Source organism: Scyliorhinus canicula, chromosome 1 (assembly GCF_902713615.1).
Source record: "Scyliorhinus canicula chromosome 1, sScyCan1.1, whole genome shotgun sequence".
In the NCBI taxonomy this organism is placed as follows: Eukaryota; Metazoa; Chordata; class Chondrichthyes; order Carcharhiniformes; family Scyliorhinidae; genus Scyliorhinus; species Scyliorhinus canicula.
In genome coordinates, this window is record NC_052146.1 from 277,849,796 (window position 1) to 277,868,480 (window position 18,685).

The 18,685-nt window shown below is 47.1% G+C and overlaps 1 protein-coding gene across 1 annotated transcript in view; it reads left to right on the plus strand.

The window, feature by feature from the left end:
- LOC119974703 (calpain-2 catalytic subunit-like) overlaps positions 1-18,685 on the plus strand; it is a 91,955-nt gene that overhangs the window by 33,351 nt on the left and 39,919 nt on the right. Inside the window, exons 5-10 of the mRNA XM_038813848.1 lie at positions 569-737; positions 4,331-4,414; positions 7,001-7,086; positions 8,499-8,573; positions 13,549-13,709; positions 15,115-15,284. Of these exons, the coding sequence (XP_038669776.1) occupies positions 569-737; positions 4,331-4,414; positions 7,001-7,086; positions 8,499-8,573; positions 13,549-13,709; positions 15,115-15,284 (745 nt within the window). The remainder of the gene's footprint in view (positions 1-568; positions 738-4,330; positions 4,415-7,000; positions 7,087-8,498; positions 8,574-13,548; positions 13,710-15,114; positions 15,285-18,685) is intronic.

The following is an 18,685-nucleotide window of genomic DNA, read 5'->3' on the forward strand; positions in this document are numbered from 1 at the left end:
GCACCAAATCTTGGTGTTGGCATTAGCCATGCCTACCCAGGGAAACAGGGTAACATTGACTTCCCCGCCATAGAGCTATTAGATTTTAACCAGCTCAGTGGGGCAAACGGCAAGGACACCTACTCGTATCTGGGGAACCTTTTTATTTAAACACATAATTGGCTGCTCCTGATAGCTTCATTGGGACCCAACTGGAATTTTAATGGGATAACTTATAACAAGAAGCCGTAGCGGTATTCCCGCTATATAAAGATAAAGAGAGGAACAGGGGTCTGATTAAACCCAGACACGTATAGTTTTAACTTTGTTTTAAAATTTCCTTCTGGGGGAACAGGACAAGGAAGTCCTTTGGTTCGCACGTTTTCCCTGCTGTGGATTCTCCTTCGCCCGATTCTATAACTACTTAAATTAATACTGCATATTGTATCGATTGGTAACTTTGGGCCACATTACTTCCCTGCTGCTTCCTGCCGAATCCCACTTCTTCACTGGGGGACTGGCTTCAGGTTTAGGGCCGAAACGTGCTTAGATCTCCAGCTGGACTAATTGCTATGTAACTGCTTCCCAGGTTAAATGGATCGTATGAAGCGCTTTCTGGAGGATCCACCACTGAAGGGTTTGAAGATTTTACGGGAGGAATTTCGGAGTGGTACGAATTAGAAAAAGCACCAAGCAACCTCTTTAAGATCATCCGAAAGGCATTAAGAAGTGGGTCACTGCTTGGCTGCTCTATCAATGTGAGTCTCTACCTAATCCAAAATATCATCAGAACATATCATTCCTAGCTACGAAAAACCTAGCTGCGAAGAATACTGGAAGAGCAATAGTGATGGGAGATTTGATAGCTAGGAGAACGGACAGGCATTTCTTTGCGACTACAGACATGAATTCAAGGTGTCAAGTTGTCTCGCTGGTGTCAGGGTAAAGGGTGTCACTGGTTGAGGAGCACCTTGAGGTTACGGGGGGGGGGAGGTGGACAGTGAATAGCCAGCATCTGTCATCCACATTGATACCAACAACATAAGTAGAAGGAGGAATGTGGTCCTGCAGTCGGAATGTAGGGAGCTAGGTAGGAAGTTAGCAAGCAGGACTTCAAAAATAGTAATCCCTGAGTTGCTTCTGGAACTACCCGCAAGTGAGTATAGAAATAGGATAGAGCAGATGAATGTGGGGCTGGAAAGATGGTGTAGGAGGGAGGGCTTTAGATTCTTAGGCTGTTGGGATCAGTTCTGGGGTGATGGGAGCAGACAGATCAGTCAGGTTGCACCAAAACAGAGCTGGGTCCAATTTCCTTGCGTGGTGATTTGCTGGCACTGTTGGGGAGGGTTAAAACCAGCAGGAGAAGTGGCAGCCAGGAGGTAATACTCCAGGGGATATACAAAGGTGAAAAGAATATTGGAAGAAACAGATAGTACTAGATATGAAATACTAAGGCATTATGTGGGTTCAGCGTAAAAGGGAAGGTAATGTGGGAGGTGGTGGTATTAACATGGGACCTGGTTGAATTGGGATGAAATCAGGCCATTGGCAGTCAGACTGAAGCAGCTGCCTTTGTGAAGTTGCTCAAAAGTTATATTCACCGCTTTGGAATTCTGGCAGCAAAACCTCCCCAGTGATCATCAGAAAATCAATAGTAACAAAGTAATAAATTGTGTCACTTGCTTGAGAGTACATGGCAGTTTCCATTAGCTGTGTTGGGATATAAGCAACATACAAATTATGATAAAACTTGAACTTTGCCCATTAGTATTCTTAAATTAGTTAGTATTGTAAAATGACATCATGTTTGGGCTGTAGTATGTGGAATAATATTATAGGGGGCAATTGCGCACAGGCACTGGAACCAGTCCAGTTTCTGTTGATTATGTTAAATTCACAGGTAATCTGATGGGTTCTGATTCAATCTGGTGGGTTCTGATTCAGTCCGGTGGGTTCTGATTCAGTCCGGTGGGTTCTGATTCAGTCCGGTGGGTTCTGATTCAGTCCGGTGGGTTCTGATTCAGTCCGGTGGGTTCTGATTCAGTCTGGTGGGTTCTGATTCGGTCCGGTGGGTTCTGATGCGGTCCGGTGGGTTATGATGCAGTCTGGTGGGTTCTGATTCAGTCCGGTGGGTTCTGATTCGGTCTGGTGGGTTCTGATGCGGTCTGGTGGGTTCTGATGCGGTCTGGTGGGTTCTGATGCGGTCTGGTGGGTTTTGATGCGGTCTGGTGGGTTCTGATTCAATCTGGTGGGTTCTGATTCAATCTGGTGGGTTCTGATTCGGTCTGGTGGGTTCTGATTCGGTCTGGTGGGTTCTGATTCAGTCCGGTGGGTTCTGATTCGGTCTGGTGGGTTCTGATGCGGTCTGGTGGGTTCTGATGCGGTCTGGTGGGTTCTGATGCGGTCTGGTGGGTTTTGATGCGGTCTGGTGGGTTCTGATTCAATCTGGTGGGTTCTGATTCAATCTGGTGGGTTCTGATTCGGTCTGGTGGGTTCTGATTCGGTCTGGTGGGTTCTGATTCGGTCTGGTGGGTTCTGATTCAATCTGGTGGGTTCTGATTCAATCTGGTGGGTTCTGATTCGGTCTGGTGGGTTCTGATTCGGTCTGGTGGGTTCTGATGCGGTCTGGTGGGTTTCGATGCGGTCTGGTGGGTTCTGATGCGGTCTGGTGGGTTCTGATGCGGTCTGGTGGGTTCTGATGCGGTCTGGTGGGTTCTGATGCGGTCTGGTGGGTTCTGATGCGGTCTGGTGGGTTCTGATGCGGTCTGGTGGGTTCTGATGCGGTCTGGTGGGTTCTGATGCGGTCTGGTGGGTTCTGATTCGGTCTGGTGGGTTCTGATTCAATCTGGTGGGTTCTGATTCGGTCTGGTGGGTTCTGATTCGGTCTGGTGGGTTCTGATTCGGTCTGGTGGGTTCTGATTCGGTCTGGTGGGTTCTGATGCGGTCTGGTGGGTTCTGATGCGGTCTGGTGGGTTCTGATGCGGTCTGGTGGGTTCTGATGCGGTCTGGTGGGTTCCGATGCGGTCTGGTGGGTTCCGATGCGGTCTGGTGGGTTCCGATGTGGTCTGGTGGGTTCTGATGCGGTCTGGTGGGTTCCGATGCGGTCTGGTGGGTTCCGATGCGGTCTGGTGGGTTCTGATGCGGTCTGGTGGGTTCTGATGCGGTCTGGTGGGTTCTGATGCGGTCTGGTGGGTTCTGATGCGGTCTGGTGGGTTCTGATGCGGTCTGGTGGGTTCTGATGCGGTCTGGTGGGTTCTGATGCGGTCTGGTGGGTTCTGATGCGGTCTGGTGGGTTCTGATGCGGTCTGGTGGGTTCTGATGCGGTCTGGTGGGTTCTGATGCGGTCTGGTGGGTTCTGACGCGGTCTGGTTGGTTCTGATGTGGTCTGGTGGGTTCTGATGCGGTCTGGTGGGTTCTGGCGCGGTCTGGTGGGTTCTGACGCGGTCTGGTGGGTTCTGACGCGGCCTGGTGGGTTATGGCGCGGTCTGGTGGGTTATGGCGCGGTCTGGTGGGTTCTGACGCGGTCTGGTGGGTTCTGACGCGGTCTGGTGGGTTCTGACGCGGTCTGGTTGGTTCTGACGTGGTCTGGTGGGTTCTGACGCGGTCTGGTGGGTTTGATGCGGTCTGGTGGGTTCTGGCGCGGTCTGGTGGGTTCTGACGCGGTCTGGTGGGTTCTGACGCGGTCTGGTGGGTTCTGACGCGGTCTGGTGGGTTCTGACGCAGTCTGGTGGGTTCTGACGCGGTCTGGTGGGTTCTGATTCAATCCTCCCGAAACAATGTGCCGCACACAAGAAATCCTTTACATTTAAATTCCTCGAAACAAATTAAAAATTTTCATTTCTGTTTCGCAATATCTTTGCATTTAATTCAGGGACTCGACCATGTTTGTGTCTTTTAAATTGTTGATACCTGTGTGTCCTATTGACTTTAATGCAAGCCTGCAAATATACTGAACTATATTCTTTTTGTTCCCTCTTTCTTTGCTTTGTTTATGGCACCGTTTCCTATCTTTAATTATTTTCTAGGATCTCAAGACTGGAATTCCTTGCCTTCTCCACTCTTCCCTTCATCCTATAATCTACAAGCCTTTGAAGTTCTGCTTTAGCATCAGATAATAACTGCTTTATGATTTACCTCACCTCCTACACTTGGTAATGTAATATCATTCAGATCTTGGCTGCTCACGGATTCTCAAATACAAAATCCGTATTCTGAATAAAATTTCATGCTGCAATAGTAATGTTAAATAGCATAACAAATTATGCATCGAGGTGACTAATGAAACATTTTTATCAATGGCTGTATGATAATGTGACAGTTGACCTTTAACTGATGCTTTTTTATGTGTTAGATCACCAGTTCAGCAGAGACGGAGGCAATCACTTCACAGAAGTTGGTCAAAGGTCACGCTTACTCCGTTACTGGAGCAGAAATAGTAAGTAATAATAATAGTCTTTATCAGTGCCACACGTAGGCTTATATTAACATTGCAATGAAGTTACTGTGAAAATTCGATAAAACAATGTTTTTAATACTCATTTTTTAAAACAATTCTCTGAAACGGTGAAGTGTTGTTCTCTGTGATGTGCCAAAATAATATTTCATGAATTCCCCAACATTTTTCTCAAAGGTAAGACTGAAACAGTGGCACAGGTGGCACAGTGGTTGGCACTGCTGCACTCACAGCGCCATGGTTCGATTCCGATCTTGGGTGACCGTGTGGAGTTCTCCCCGTGTCTGTGGGGGTTTCCTCCAGGTGCTCCGTTTTTTTTCCACAGACCACAGATGTGCAGGCTATGTGGATTGGCCATGCTAAATGTGTCCAAAGGTTACGGGGATAGGGCGGGGTACTGGACCGAGGTGGGAGTGCTCATTTTGAGGGTGGGTGCAGACTCGATTGGCCGAATGGTCTCCTTCTGCACTGTCGGGATTCTATCATCCTGTGATTATGAGTCATACTGACAGAAAGAGTTGCGGTCGGCCTTTGGTGCGTCATCCATTGCCTCGGACGTTCACCGTTGCACTTTCTAAGGTTCATTTCCCTGGTATTTGGTCCTCCCTTTGCCATGTGCAGCTCTTAACACTGTGTCAGTCTGCTCAAACTCTCCCTTACCTCTGCCTTTCAGCCTCCTGTCCCCAGTAAAACCCTTACTGTCTCCCACCCTGGTCACTCCTTTTGCTATGAATCCTCAAGTACAAACAGCACAGACTTGAACATATCTGACACGTAACTGGTCCAGCCATTCATTTTGCCACATCTGGCTGGACCACACACGGGTTCATCTTGAGATGCAAGACAGCTCCTGATTTATTTTCGCTGCTCCAACTACCTTCTTAAACTACTTTTCCCTGAGAGCCTGACCCTAATCTCCAACAGTAAATGTGAGGAACTCCTGAGTTTTGTCTGCTCCATTCTTTCTGCCACATCAGCCTCTTTGCCTTATCCATAGTGTCAAATCTTCCCCATGGTTTCCCTGTGATCTAGTTCTGAACCTGCAATCCTGATTGCTATTAGCTAATTGAATATAGACCAAGAATCTAGCCTGATGATTCATTTCTATTTTTATAAGAATGTGGACCGTAATGTAATAAAATAAAGTCTGCTAATAGCATGCTCAACAGAAAGTGCTCATGCTGACTGCAGTGGTGTCCTAATTGCTCAGAGTGAAACTGTTACCAGGAAGTGGGCTGGTGTGAACTTCACTACCAGGAGGCTTAGAGCTCACCACACTGATCAGGAGGAGCATGGTGGGGACAGGTATTGAGCGGAGGCTGTGCTGGATCCCAGCTTACATTTAATACTGATCATTCTCAGCTGATCAGGTTGTTTCTCACTCTTAACAGTACCTCCATTTGACATTCCTCAGAAGGCTAGTGCCTTCCAGTTCTCAATGGGGCACTTATGTACTTCAGGAGGTTAGCTGAACAAAGAACGATACAGCACAGGAACAGGCCCTTCGGCCCTCCAAGCCTGTACCCGTCTGTCATGATATGCAGACAGGCAGCTAATGAACACAGAGAACAGGACATGACCAATGAGGAGGCAGGGCACTCAGGGGTGGTATCTCACTATAAAAGGCACGAGGCACTCACACTCCGCCTCTTTCCACTGATGAACATCTACAGAGTGAGTCAGGGTGTATTTACAGTATCACACCTCCAGCACGTGGCTAAGAGTTAGTCTGGTTCAGTCAGATAGAGTAACCACACTTAGGTTAGCAAAGAGTTGAACTCATAGAGAACTGTGCTAACTATGCTACTGGTTCAATAAATAAGATTGACCTAACTTCAAGGTCTGGAGTATCTTTTGGTTAAAGCTGCATCCAGTTGCAGCCTGTGTTATCTCAGAGTACATAACACAACACCCGGCATGATACCACACTTGGCCAAAACCCTCAGCACTTCCTCAACTGTGCTTGTTATTTGTTGACTCTAATCTATTTCATTCCTGCAATGTCCACATTCCCCTATGATCACTAAAAGATATGCAGAAACAAGCCATTGACCTGTTTATGAAGGCAGGTTGTTTATTTCCTGTTAGCTGAATAAAACTTTATTCTAGTTCAAAATTAAGTGGAACAAGTTGAGTTGAGTGCTACTCGGTGTGGTAGCATTAAACTTTATTTTGGTTTTGTCAACGTTTGCATGTGTATGGAGCATGGACGTGGATATATATTTTATTAAAATATGGAATACAACTTTGGGGTAATGATTGATTTGAGAATTAGGTTTCCTCCTTGGGATGTCAGCCACCTCCTGTTGTGCAGTTAGGGACATTTTTTATAAGTGTGGCCGCATCACCAATGAATTGTGTAAAAATTTATCTTGCATTGTTGGGCACTGTAGAAAAGCAAACTGACAGCCCGGGAAGAGAAATTCCCCATTTAAGCACCTGAAGCAATTCTTGTTTTATTTCTCCTGGTGGGTATTACACAACTGGCACTAAATATTAATTTCTGATGCAACGGATAAAATAGAAACATTGTGGCAATGTAGTCTCCTTGTATTCTAACCTTTCTAGGTGAATTATCAAGGTGATGAGGAGAAACTGATCCGCATCCGGAACCCGTGGGGTCAAGTGGAGTGGACAGGAAGCTGGAGTGACAAGTATGTTCTTTTGGGCTTCCCAGAATGGCATTTCTGCTTCATTAGTTATCAAACATCTTTATGATCTCATTAGAAATTGTCACGATGAATTCATCCTTCAGAATTCTTCACTTCCATGCAACAGATGGTTTGTGGGTAACATCTCCCAAGGGCCATAAACATTCTTAATGTATAAACATTAAACATTCACTTCCTCTGTCACCATCATACAGTGGTAGAAGTGTGTACAATTTACACAGTGCACTAAAGTGAATTATCTAGGCTCCTTCGACAGCACCTTTGAGGCCTGCAACCTCTACCACCAAGAAGAACAAGGGTTAGCAGATGCATGAGAACATAACCATCTGCACGTTCTCCTCCAAGACACACACGTGCTGACTTGAACTATATCACCATTCCTTCACTGTGACTGCGCCAAAATCCTGGAACCCCTTTCCAAAGAGCACTGTGGGTATACCTACACCATATGGACTGCAGATGTTCAAAAAGGCAGCTCATCACCACCTTCTCAAAGGCATTTAGGAATGAGTAACAAATGACGCCCACATCCCTTGAACAGATTGCTAAAAACCACTCCGAGTTGACCACTCCGAGTTATTCAACGGCCTTTATCAGAGCAGCTATCAAGACCATCAGTCTCTTGAAGTTAATGCTGTTGCTTTGGTCAGGAGGTGGAGGTTCTTCAATATGCTGCAGCTCCTGTGTGCTGCATAGTTATGGCCCTATCGTGCCCTTCACAATTTCATACTCAAATAAAAGCCAATTTAGAGGCCACCCTAGCTGCATGAAAGGCTGAAGGATTTGGGGGAGAGTATCAGAATGACCATCACTCCTCTATCTGCAAACAAAAAGATAAGTAAATCACTTTGAGATCCTAGAACACCTATATATGTCAAAAATAGGCATCTTGATGTATGTTAACATAGGTGCATCATTTCCTGTACGGATATAATCTTCTTGAATAACAAAGCACAGCAAACATGCACATACTCATTAATATAATAACTCCAAAGTGAGCAGGTGTCAACCTATTCTTTCCTCACTCTGAGCTTCTCCTCGTTTGATTAAACTTCCTTTCCTTTCTCCCAAACGCAAAGTGAAGTCCAGACTCGATAAAGAATTGCGGCTTTGATCTAACACACACAAAAAAATTTTTTTTAATCTTGCTGCCCAATTCAAAGCTCTGCTAATGTTGTTCAATCAAAAAAAAACTCTGGACCCAGCCCTACAAACCAAATAAGTAAATTATATAAAGCAACCCGAGATCCATTATGTTGACCCAAGTTGTTTAAGGCATCAAACAAAGGAGATTGTACAAACAATCAAGCTCACAAGCTAAATGTTTATGTTCACATGCCGCTCCTATGAATTGTTTGGTCATTTTTGTTTTACAAATGTTCATCTCATTCCAGAGGGGCTGAGTGGGATTGCATCCCTGATGAAGAAAGAGAGAGGCTGTGTAACGAATCAGATGATGGAGAATTCTGGTAAAGTGAACTCAGTTTATATATTTTTTTTTAAATGATTGCGTATTGTCACAAGTAGGCTTCAATGAAGTTACTGTGAAAAGCCCCTGGTCGCCACATTGCGGCCCCTGTTCGGGGAGGCCAGTACGGGAATTGAACCTGCGCTGCTAACCTTGTTCTGCATTACAAGCCAGCTGTTTAGCCCACTGTGCTAAACCAGCCCTTAGTTGTGAATTTTATGACCAGGTTACAATTTCCAATTACCACGTTATAAACACTAATACAAACAGGAAACCAGATAGATGGAAATTTGAAAAAAAGACGCAAAATGTCAGGAAGACCCTCTCCCGCCTTGTCCCAAATTCTCCGCCCCCCCAAGATTCGGCGGGGGCGGGAATCGCGGCACACCGGTCGGCGGGCCCCCCGCGGCGATTCTCCGGCCCGCGATGGGCCGAAGTCCCGCCGCTGACAGGCCTCCCCCGATGGCGTGGTTTAAACCACATACCTGACCGGCGGGATTGGCGGCGCGGGCGGGCTCCGGGGTCCTGGGGGGGGCCCCCGCGGTGGCCTGGCCCGCGATCGGGGCCCACCGATCGGCGGGCAGGCCTATGCCGTGGGGGCACTCTTTTTCTTCCGCGTCCACCATGGCCTTCACCATGGCGGAGCTGGACGAGACCCCCTCCACTGCACATGCGGCGGTATGACGTCTGGCGCCAAAAGGCCGTTCACGCCAGCCGGCGGAGTGGGAACCACTCCGGCGCGGGCCTAGCATTTCAATGTGAGGGCTTGGCCCCTAAAGGTACGGTGAATTCCGCACCTTTGGGGCGGCCCGACGCCGAAGTGGTTCATGCCACTCCGACACGCCGGGACCCCCCGCCCCGCCGGGTAGGGGAGAATCCCGACCCTAGTTAGGCCAGGCATATCTAAAACCTCTTTAGCAGAATTGGAAGATGGTGTAGTTGAACACCTTATGAGGAAATTGGCAAAAGGAAAAATGGGTTGGGGGGTGGGTCGGAAAATATATCATGAAGAGATTGTTACTGCACTAGTTCTCCTAAAATAGAATACAGGTGTCTGACAGACCCACACTGCAACACAGTATAGCAACGTCTTGCTTTCATTTAGTCCTTTTTAATGCAGAAAAAGCACTACATGGAACTGATGCTGGCCCAAAAGAGGCAATATTAAGAGAGATGTTAAAATACTTTCATGGGTTATAATCGGGGCCTTAAATGAGAAGAGAAAGATCTGGAGAAGCAGGGGTTTCACAAATCTAAGTTTTATTTTAATTTGTTCATGCGATGTGGGAGTCACTGGCTGGCCAGCATTTATTGCCCATCCCTGAGGGCATATAAGAGTCAACCACATTGCTGTGTGTCTGGAGTCACACATAGGCCAGACCAGGTAAGGATGACAGATATCCTTCCGAAAGGAAGCAGATGGGTGAACCAAGTGGCTGGAGGCACAGCCAGAATAGAGAAGCAAGGGGAGAAGGGAGAGACCAGATTTAAAAGACATTGAAAGTTGTTTTAGGGCCCAACAATAGTCCAGGGTGGTGGAAGCAGTGTGTACCATCTACAAGAAACGAAACCCAGTTAGGAATTTGGCTAAGCAGAAGAGAATCGGGATAATAGGTATGTGCTCTAATTTCTTGGGTTGAATCTTTTATGGTGAGCACAGAAGATGGAATGATTTCTGGTGGGAGGTGGCTGGTCATGCGCAATCCTGCACTGTTCAGCGCATTCAATATGCATCCACAAGGAGCTTGCTGATTGGCGCTGGCAGGGTATTTACTTAGCAAGGGGAACATGATTCGGTCGAGGTGACCTTTTAATGAGTGTGCACTATGTGCTAAAGCTCAGGAAGCCCAACCCACTTGTAACCTGCTTTAAACCATCCTTGACAGTCCGGAGAACTTAATTCTGATTGCCGCCGGGAAATTAAGTTTTTGCCTCCCATAAAATTAAGTTCCCCTGACTGCCAAGCTTCCCATTGCTGGATGGACCAGAAGATTCCGCCCATAGAATGTGCATCGTGGAGCCTCACAGGGACCTGGGTCGGGCCTTATCTGTTTACTGTATTTATGGAATACTTGCATTATGGGATAGAAAGCTGCACGTCACAATTTATCAATAGGTGACATTTGAGCAGTGTAGATGGAAAGGTAACATTACAGAGAGATAGCGATAGACTAAGAAAATGGTCAAAACTGTTGCAAATGGATTTTAATGCAGTCAATGTGAGGTCATCCACGTTTGGCCGAGAAAGGATAAGAGGGGATACTTTCTAAATCAGGGTTTTTAAAAATGCGGATCGCACCCATGGGCAGGTGTCTGGAGGGTCGCGGAGTGATCGGTTGGGGTGGTCTCGATCGCAGGAGAAGCGTCTCAACAGCCACTACCGGCATTTTTATTGAGAATGGATGGTGCTGCTGCCTTTTAAATGAGAAGAAAATAAGGCTATGCGCAGTCTTCCATTCATAAGCAGCAGCAGTGAGCAGGTCATGCGCCATGTATACATGATTTTGGCGTCAAATCCCGAAGGAGCGTTTCTTCCATTATCTAGCTGCTATTAAGCAAGGCAAGAGGACTGTGAAGTGAATTATCTTGTTACAAGAAAGAGACGGCCAGAGACACAAATAGGCAGAGTACCTAGTGGTCAGCATCTTGCATTTGAATCTGCTGGAGAGAGCTGCCCAGGAGATTCCACGGCACGACAGAACTGTGCTAATGTTAGCTCTGTACAGAGCTCCAGGGCCTCTGGTTAACAGCCTCCAAAGAAGAAACTTAAATCTGGACCAAGCAGTTTAAAGATAATTTCTTGAGGTATGGGTTTGCCAATTGTGGAAATGCAAAAAAGGATGCAAAGGCCGCGTGTGTTATATGAAGGGAAGTACTGGCATACGAGAGGAGAAGTTTCAGATTTTGAAAGAGAAGTGGTGGTTGAACAAATCCTTTTGAGGTTGAGACTCGAGAGTCAGTTTTTAACTTCCAGGTGACTCCAAATGAAAAGACTATACCTGACCTGGGACAGCACATTAAAAACACACCAAAAGTCCATGAAGCTGTCAGCATTCTGGTGTAGCATCTTCCAGGAGTATCCAGTGCCGTGATGAACATTTGCCAATGATGAACATTTGACTGTCTCAAGAGAGCGCAACATCTGGACAGCATCATCTCCAAACGGCAGCTCTCAATGATGAACAATGCAAAGGCTGCATCTTGCTACTGAGCCCCATTGTGCATTCAAAAGTCTTAATTTTTCGAACTGATGCGATGTCTATGTGCAGCCATGACATCCGCAGCAGAGGTGGAGGCAGCCTGCTGACTGTTGTGCCCTGTTGCCTGAAATGACTTGGTGGGCATCCTCTGCGGGTCTGAAGCCAGGATGGACCTGGCCTGCTAGGGGTCGTCTGCTCTGAGTCAGGTGCACACTCCTCAGCCTAACCTGCTGGAGTTGATGGAATCACAGACAAAGGGGATTTACAGTGTCAGACCTTGCTAGGGGGTCCGAGCTGGATGTCACTAGGCTGTCTGGGTGGTGTCCTGTTCACTTTAGGTGCCAGCAGGCCCTCCAAAAGTCTTTGAGAAGAAGGGGCACCCGGAGCAGCAGGGTGGCACAATGGTTAGCACAGCACCAGGGACACGGGTTCAATTCAGGCCTTGAGTGACTTGTCGGTGTGGAGTTTGCATGTTCTTCCCGTGTCTGGGTATGTTTCCTCCAGGTACACCGGTTTCTTCCCACAGTCTAAAGATATGCAGGCCATGCTAAATTGCCCCTTAGTATAGGGATGTGCAGGTTAGGTTATGGATATAGGGCAGGAGTGGACAGGGGAGTGGACTTGGGTGTAGTGCTCTTTCCGCACGGTAGGGATTCTATGATGCCCCTCTGTTAGCCATTGCTGGAATACACTCATGGCTAGAGCAAGGGTGTGCAGGTCTGAAGGCAAAACTGGCAGAAACTGCCGGTCCTGGGTCTCCAAGGTGGCTGTCACCCTTCCCATGAATACATCAATCCGCTTGCATACCAGAACCATGACATTCGTTCCAGTCTGCAGATGCCCTATGATAACTCTGCCTGATGTTCCGCTACATCTCCCAACATGTCTCTTGGGGCCAATCAGATCATTAATTCCTTCCCTGCACTACAGGATGGCCCTTTTTCTTTGGTCACGTGGCCGACCTTCCTGGCGCCCTCCTTCCAGGCCTGCAAGGTGAGTGATAGGACCTCCTGCTCCCATCCCTTGGAAAGAGAATCTTGCGCCATTCCTGGAGGATAATCCCCAGGGAGGCCTTGCTGAACTGTGGAGTGGAGGGCTTTATTCTTTTGTGCACCATTAAGGAGGAGATCGAAACACCAGGCCTGCAGTGATTGAATGTCTGTCCAGCTGCTGTTTAAATATGCCTCCAGGACCTTCAACCCCATAAGGTAATGGCAGAGCGGATGAACCACTGCCCACACCTCCTACAAGATTCGACGACCTCCTTGTTGATGCATAATAAAATAATTGAAAAGTGCAAATCGTGTGGATTAATTGGATCTGCTGCCCAGCAGGAATTAAACTTTCCCGCCCATCACTGCACTTGGATCTGCCCTCATTTGTTAACATTGGATTTGTTTATTGTCACGTGTACTGAGGTACAGTGAAAAATATTTTTCTGCATGCAGCTCAAACAGATCATTTAGTACATGAAAAGAAAAGAAAATACATAATGGGGCAGCACAAAGTACAAAAAGTAAATACCTAGACGCCACAGAGGAAGGACTAACACTAGCATTAATGCTAATGCCCATATGGAGGATAAACACAAAAATGAAGTGCTTGACTGTGTGCCTGTTATCATGTTGTAATTCCTTTGTAAATATCATTCCATTTTGTTTAAAAGCACGGGACATCCCATTCACAACTGTCTGCACTTCAGGGCGGTTTAATTAGCTAGCCATTCTTTAAGGGGTTTTTGTCCAGTTATCTTTTTAATTTATCATCGCTTTGCAGGATGTCATTTACCGATTTTCTCCAAAATTTCTCGCGAGTGGAAATCTGCAACCTCACTCCTGACAGCCTTAGCAGTGATGAAGTTGGCAAGTGGAGCATGGTGATGTACAATGGGAGCTGGAGAACTGGATCTACTGCAGGGGGGTGCCGAAACTATCCAAGTATGTAATTTCTATTTCTTCTCTATGACGACAGCCCTGAGCATCTTGGTTCCCCAGAGTCACAATTAAAGAGTGGCCCAATCGTGCTCTGGGGAGTCCCTCCAGGAAGATCCCACATAAGGGTTTACTCGGCAATTGTCCAGAAGCACTAACCTGCCCTGGGCAAATACGCTGCGCTGGGAACCATCTGGCAGAAGTGAATCGTTAACTTTGAAGTTTCTGCTGCTTTGACCCCGATAGTTCCGCACTCTCTCTCTCTCTCTCTCTCTCTCTCCTTCTCTCTCCCCCATCCCCCGGCAGCTAGTGCCATAAAAAGGAGGCGTTACTTAGAATCATAGAATGGAATCCCTACAGTGCAGAGGGAGGCCGTTCAGCCCATCGGGTCTGCACCGCACTTTAGAAAGACCACCCTACTTAGGCCCAATCCCCTATCCTATTCCTGCAATGACACCCTAAGGGGCACTTTTTATCATGGCCAGGCCAATCCACCTAACCTGCACATCTTTGGACTGTGGGAAGAAACCGGAGCACCCGGAGGAAACCCACACAGTCGTGGGGAGAATGTACAAACTCCACACAGTCACCCGAGGTCGGAATCGAACCTGGGTCCCTGGCGCAATGAGGCAGCAGTGCTAACCACTGTGCCACCGTGTTCCCTGTGTCCCAGATACACCACACCGATGCAGCCGGGGGTGTGCTTCGCTGCTCCTTTCTTGTCCAGCCTGAGTGAGGAAGGTTGGGCAAGACGGGGGCTTTGTAGGTAAGTCCATTCAGAGTGCCGGAGATTGCCACTCTGAGGAAGTTCTGGGCCACTATCTTTTTTGGGGGAGTTCAGTTTAATGACTATAGAACAGTCCCAGAGCAATACTGCTTTCATTTTTCACGTCTTATACACTTCATATATCAATCACTATCACATGAGCTTCTTTTCACTTTGGGACAAAGGCATTTAAGTGACAAGAAAGCATAATTCTCCTTCTGTTGCAGGGTCAGACATTACTGCTTCACATTTTGTTTCCTGTGCCAAATCTGTACTGATCAGTCTCATTTCAATGCTTCAATTGAATGAGTTTTACTAATATAACCTTGTGATGTCCTGAAATCTCCATTTTCTCATCAGCAATGCTTTTATTTATGAGACGAACCAATGTTCTATTGAACTCAAATGTTATTTTCCCTCATCTGTATTCTATGTTTTTGCAATGTTCTGCAATTCTGTTAACCACTTGGTTAATACCGGTGTTAAAATAGCAAAGCAAGTAGTGTCATGCGATATGTTGTGTGTTAATTTCTAAACTGTGGTGAAAAAATGAAATCATTCTGTATTGATCAAACTAGAATAACATGCATGTGCATCAACTGTTGCTTTGCTGATCTAATTGAAAACTATTGGTTTTTTTTTTAGGGACTTTTTGGACAAATCCTCAATTTAAGATCCAGTTGGATGAAGCAGATGATGATCCTACTGATGACGATGATAAATGTAGCTTCCTGGCTGGTGTGATACAAAAGAATCGTAGATGTAAACGGAAAATGGGCGAGGACATGCGTACCATAGGCTTCGCTATCTATGAGGCAGGTTTAAGGAGTCTACCTGTAAACTTAACTGTAAAATAAATAAATGGGTAAAAAATGCAGCAAAGTAAATGTTCCAGCCATGCTATCACCATGTGTTGAAGAACTCTTCTCAAAAGATTGTTTGGTATATGAGTCATTTACCAATAACTTTTAGAGTGAGCACATTTTTTGTTTTCTGTATTTCTACTGCGATACACTAATGTAGCTAGTGCAGCATGCACAGTTTGGTTAATGAGTGTAGCAAAGTAATATTTCTTAAAAGAGGTGATAAATGAAGTAGTAAATGCATTGGTGTTAATTTTCCAAAATTTGAGAGATTCTAAAAAGCTTCCAACAGTCTGGAAAGTAGTGAATATAATCCCTCAATTCAAGAAGGGAGGGAGGCAGAAAACCAGAAACTATAGGGGCAGCAGGGTAGCATGGTGGTTAGCATAAATGCTTCACAGCTCCAGGGTCCCAGGTTCGATTCCCGGCTGGGTCACTGTCTGTGTGGAGTCTGCACGTCCTCCCCCTGTGTGCGTGGGTTTCCTCCGGGTGCTCCGGTTTCCTCCCACAGTCCAAAGATGTGCGGGTTAGGTGGATTGGCCATGCTAAATTGCCCGTAGTGTCCTAATAAAAGTAAGGTTAAGGGGGGGGTTGTTGGGTTACGGGTATAGGGTGGATACGTGGGTTTGAGTAGGGTGATCATGGCTCGGCACAACATTGAGGGCCGAAGGGCCTGTTCTGTGCTGTTCTATGTTCTATAGGCCAATTAGCTTGATGTCTGTCACTGGGAAGGTATTATAATCAATCATGAAAGAGGTTATAGCTGGCCACTTAGAAAAACACAAAGTAGTCGAGAAGAATCAGCATTGCTTTGTTGAAGGGAAATCCTGTTTGGCCAATTTATTGGAGTTCTTTGAAAGAGTAATGTGTTCTGTGGAGAAAAGCGGACCCTGTGGACGTTCTGTGCTTAGATTTCCAGAAGGCAGTTCATAAGGTACCATATCAAAGGTTATTGTGCAAGATAAATGCTCAAGGTGCAAGGGTAACATATTAATGTGGAAAGAAGATTAGTTGACTGGCAGAAAATACAGAGTATGCATAAATAGGTTGTTTTCTGATCGGCAGGATATGCTGAGTGGATTCTCACCGAGGTCTGTGCTGTGGCTTCGAGTTTATCCAATTTACATCAATGACTTAGATGAAGGGAGAAAAGGTCTGGGCCGGGATTCTCCCCTACCCGGCGGGGCGAGGGGTCCCTGCGTAGCGGAGTGGCGCCAACCACTCCAGCGTCGGGCCTCCCCAAAGGTGCGGAATTCTCCGCACCTTTAGGGGCTTGGCCCGCTCCGGAGTGGTTTCTATCTGGCGCCAACGGCCTTTGGCGCTACGCCGCCCAGCATCGGGGCTGGCCGAAAGGCCTTCGCCAGTCCGCACATGCGCCGGTGCGTCAGCGGCCGCTGACGTCACCACCGGCGCATGCGTGGTAGGTGGGTGTCTGTTGCGTCTCCGTCATGGTGGAGGCCGTGACGGCGGTGGAAGAAAAAGAGTACCCCCACGGCATTGGCCCGCCCACCGATCGGTGGGCCCCGATCGCGGGCCAGGCCACCGTGGGGGCACCCTCCGGGGTCAGATCCCCCCCCCCCCCCCCCAGGACCCCGGGGGCCAGCTCGCGCTGCCAATCCTGCCGACACCAGAGGTGGTTTAAATCACGTCGGCGGGAGAGGCCTGACAGGGGTGGGACTTCTGCCCATCGCGGGCCGGAGAATCGCTGCAGGGGGCACGCCGATCAGCAGGGCGTGATTCCCACTCCCGGCGATTCCTGGGAGGTGGAGAATTCCGGCCACGGCGGGGGCGGGATTTACGCCAGCCCCGGGCTATTCCCTGACCCTGCGGGGGGTCAGAGAATTCCGCCCCGGTAACTAATAGTTGCAGATGGCATATAGATTGGTAGGAAAGTATGTTCCGAAGCGAACATGAAGAGGTTGCAGATGGGTATAGATAAGTGAGTGGACAATAATCTGGCAAATGTGGTAAAATGTGAAGTAATTTACTTTGCCAAGAATTAATAAAGTAAACTATTACTTAGACAGAGAATAGCTGTCGAATTCTGTGGTGCAGAGGAATCTAGTGCATATGTTATCAAAAAAATTGTATGCAGATGCAGCAAATAATTAAGAAGGCTAATGGGATATTTCCTAAAGTAAGTCGGGATCTGCACCTGGCACCGAACAGTTTGTGATCTAACTGGCCCGCACTATTGGAGGGATCCTGATCCTGCATAGACCTGATGCGAAGTAACTGAGGCCAATTAACAGCAATCTCCATCTCATTAGTAAGATGAAAGCCTGATCTAATGGCCTCCTGTGATCAAATGAGCTCCCCAGTGAGAGGTCGCCCGGGTGCCGATTAGTACTGCCCCACACAAATGTGTGTTGCTCGTTCTGGGTGAGTGTGCTTAACACTCAATTTGGCTCTGTTTCGTTACTTAGCTCTGGAGTCGCCAGGTATCGTTAAGATACCGCCACAAGTTTCAAGGTCAAGTTCAAAGCAATAAAACCATACACCAATTAGTAAGTTCAAACAAATGAGTTTATTATAATACAATTATAATCTACTCATGCACACGCTAAGATGACTAAACTATTCTTACCACTAAATAAACCAGTACTTATCTTAAAGGGAACTGCCGGATCAGGGGACAAGGCCTCTTGCTCTGCACTGGTCTGCAGACTTCAGATTGGTACGGGTTAAAAAGGGGTCAGGAGTGTCTATCTCTGGTAGCGATCGTTGTGAGACACTTACTTGCTGGCGGCTGCTGTCCCAAACCTCTCCTCTCTCTCGGTCAAGGTCTTCTTCGGTAAAAGGCTGGTTGAGAGGGCTGGTCAAGAGAGGAGGGCTGGTCAAGAAGAACGAACTAAGTTTGGGACCTGTCTTTTATAGGTCCTAGGGCTTCGCGCCCTTTTGGGCGGACCCTCTACCTGCTGGGAATCGATTGGGTCTCTTCCCAATCGATTTGTTTGAATCCCCTCAATACTGAGGCTGTCCCTCGGCTACTGGGCGGGCCTTCAGGTGCTTTGTCTTCGAACCCCGCTGGTGCCGGGGTGTCTGGTTTCCCGTACACTGTTGCAATTACTTCCCTATTTGTGTCCATTGATCCGTTCCATTACTATGTTTTTTTAAAAAATAATTTTTATTGAAAAATTTTGAATTTATACAACAATAACGAACCATAGTAAAATACCAAAAATAACAATAATATTAGCAACCATAAACATTCGCCCCACCTCCATGAACAACACAGCACTCTAACAACAAAGCAAATTAACACAATATTAAGTTACATAATAGATACTACAATAAGGTACACCCCCCCCCCCCGGGTTGCTGCTGCTATTGACCAAGATACCTATCTTTGA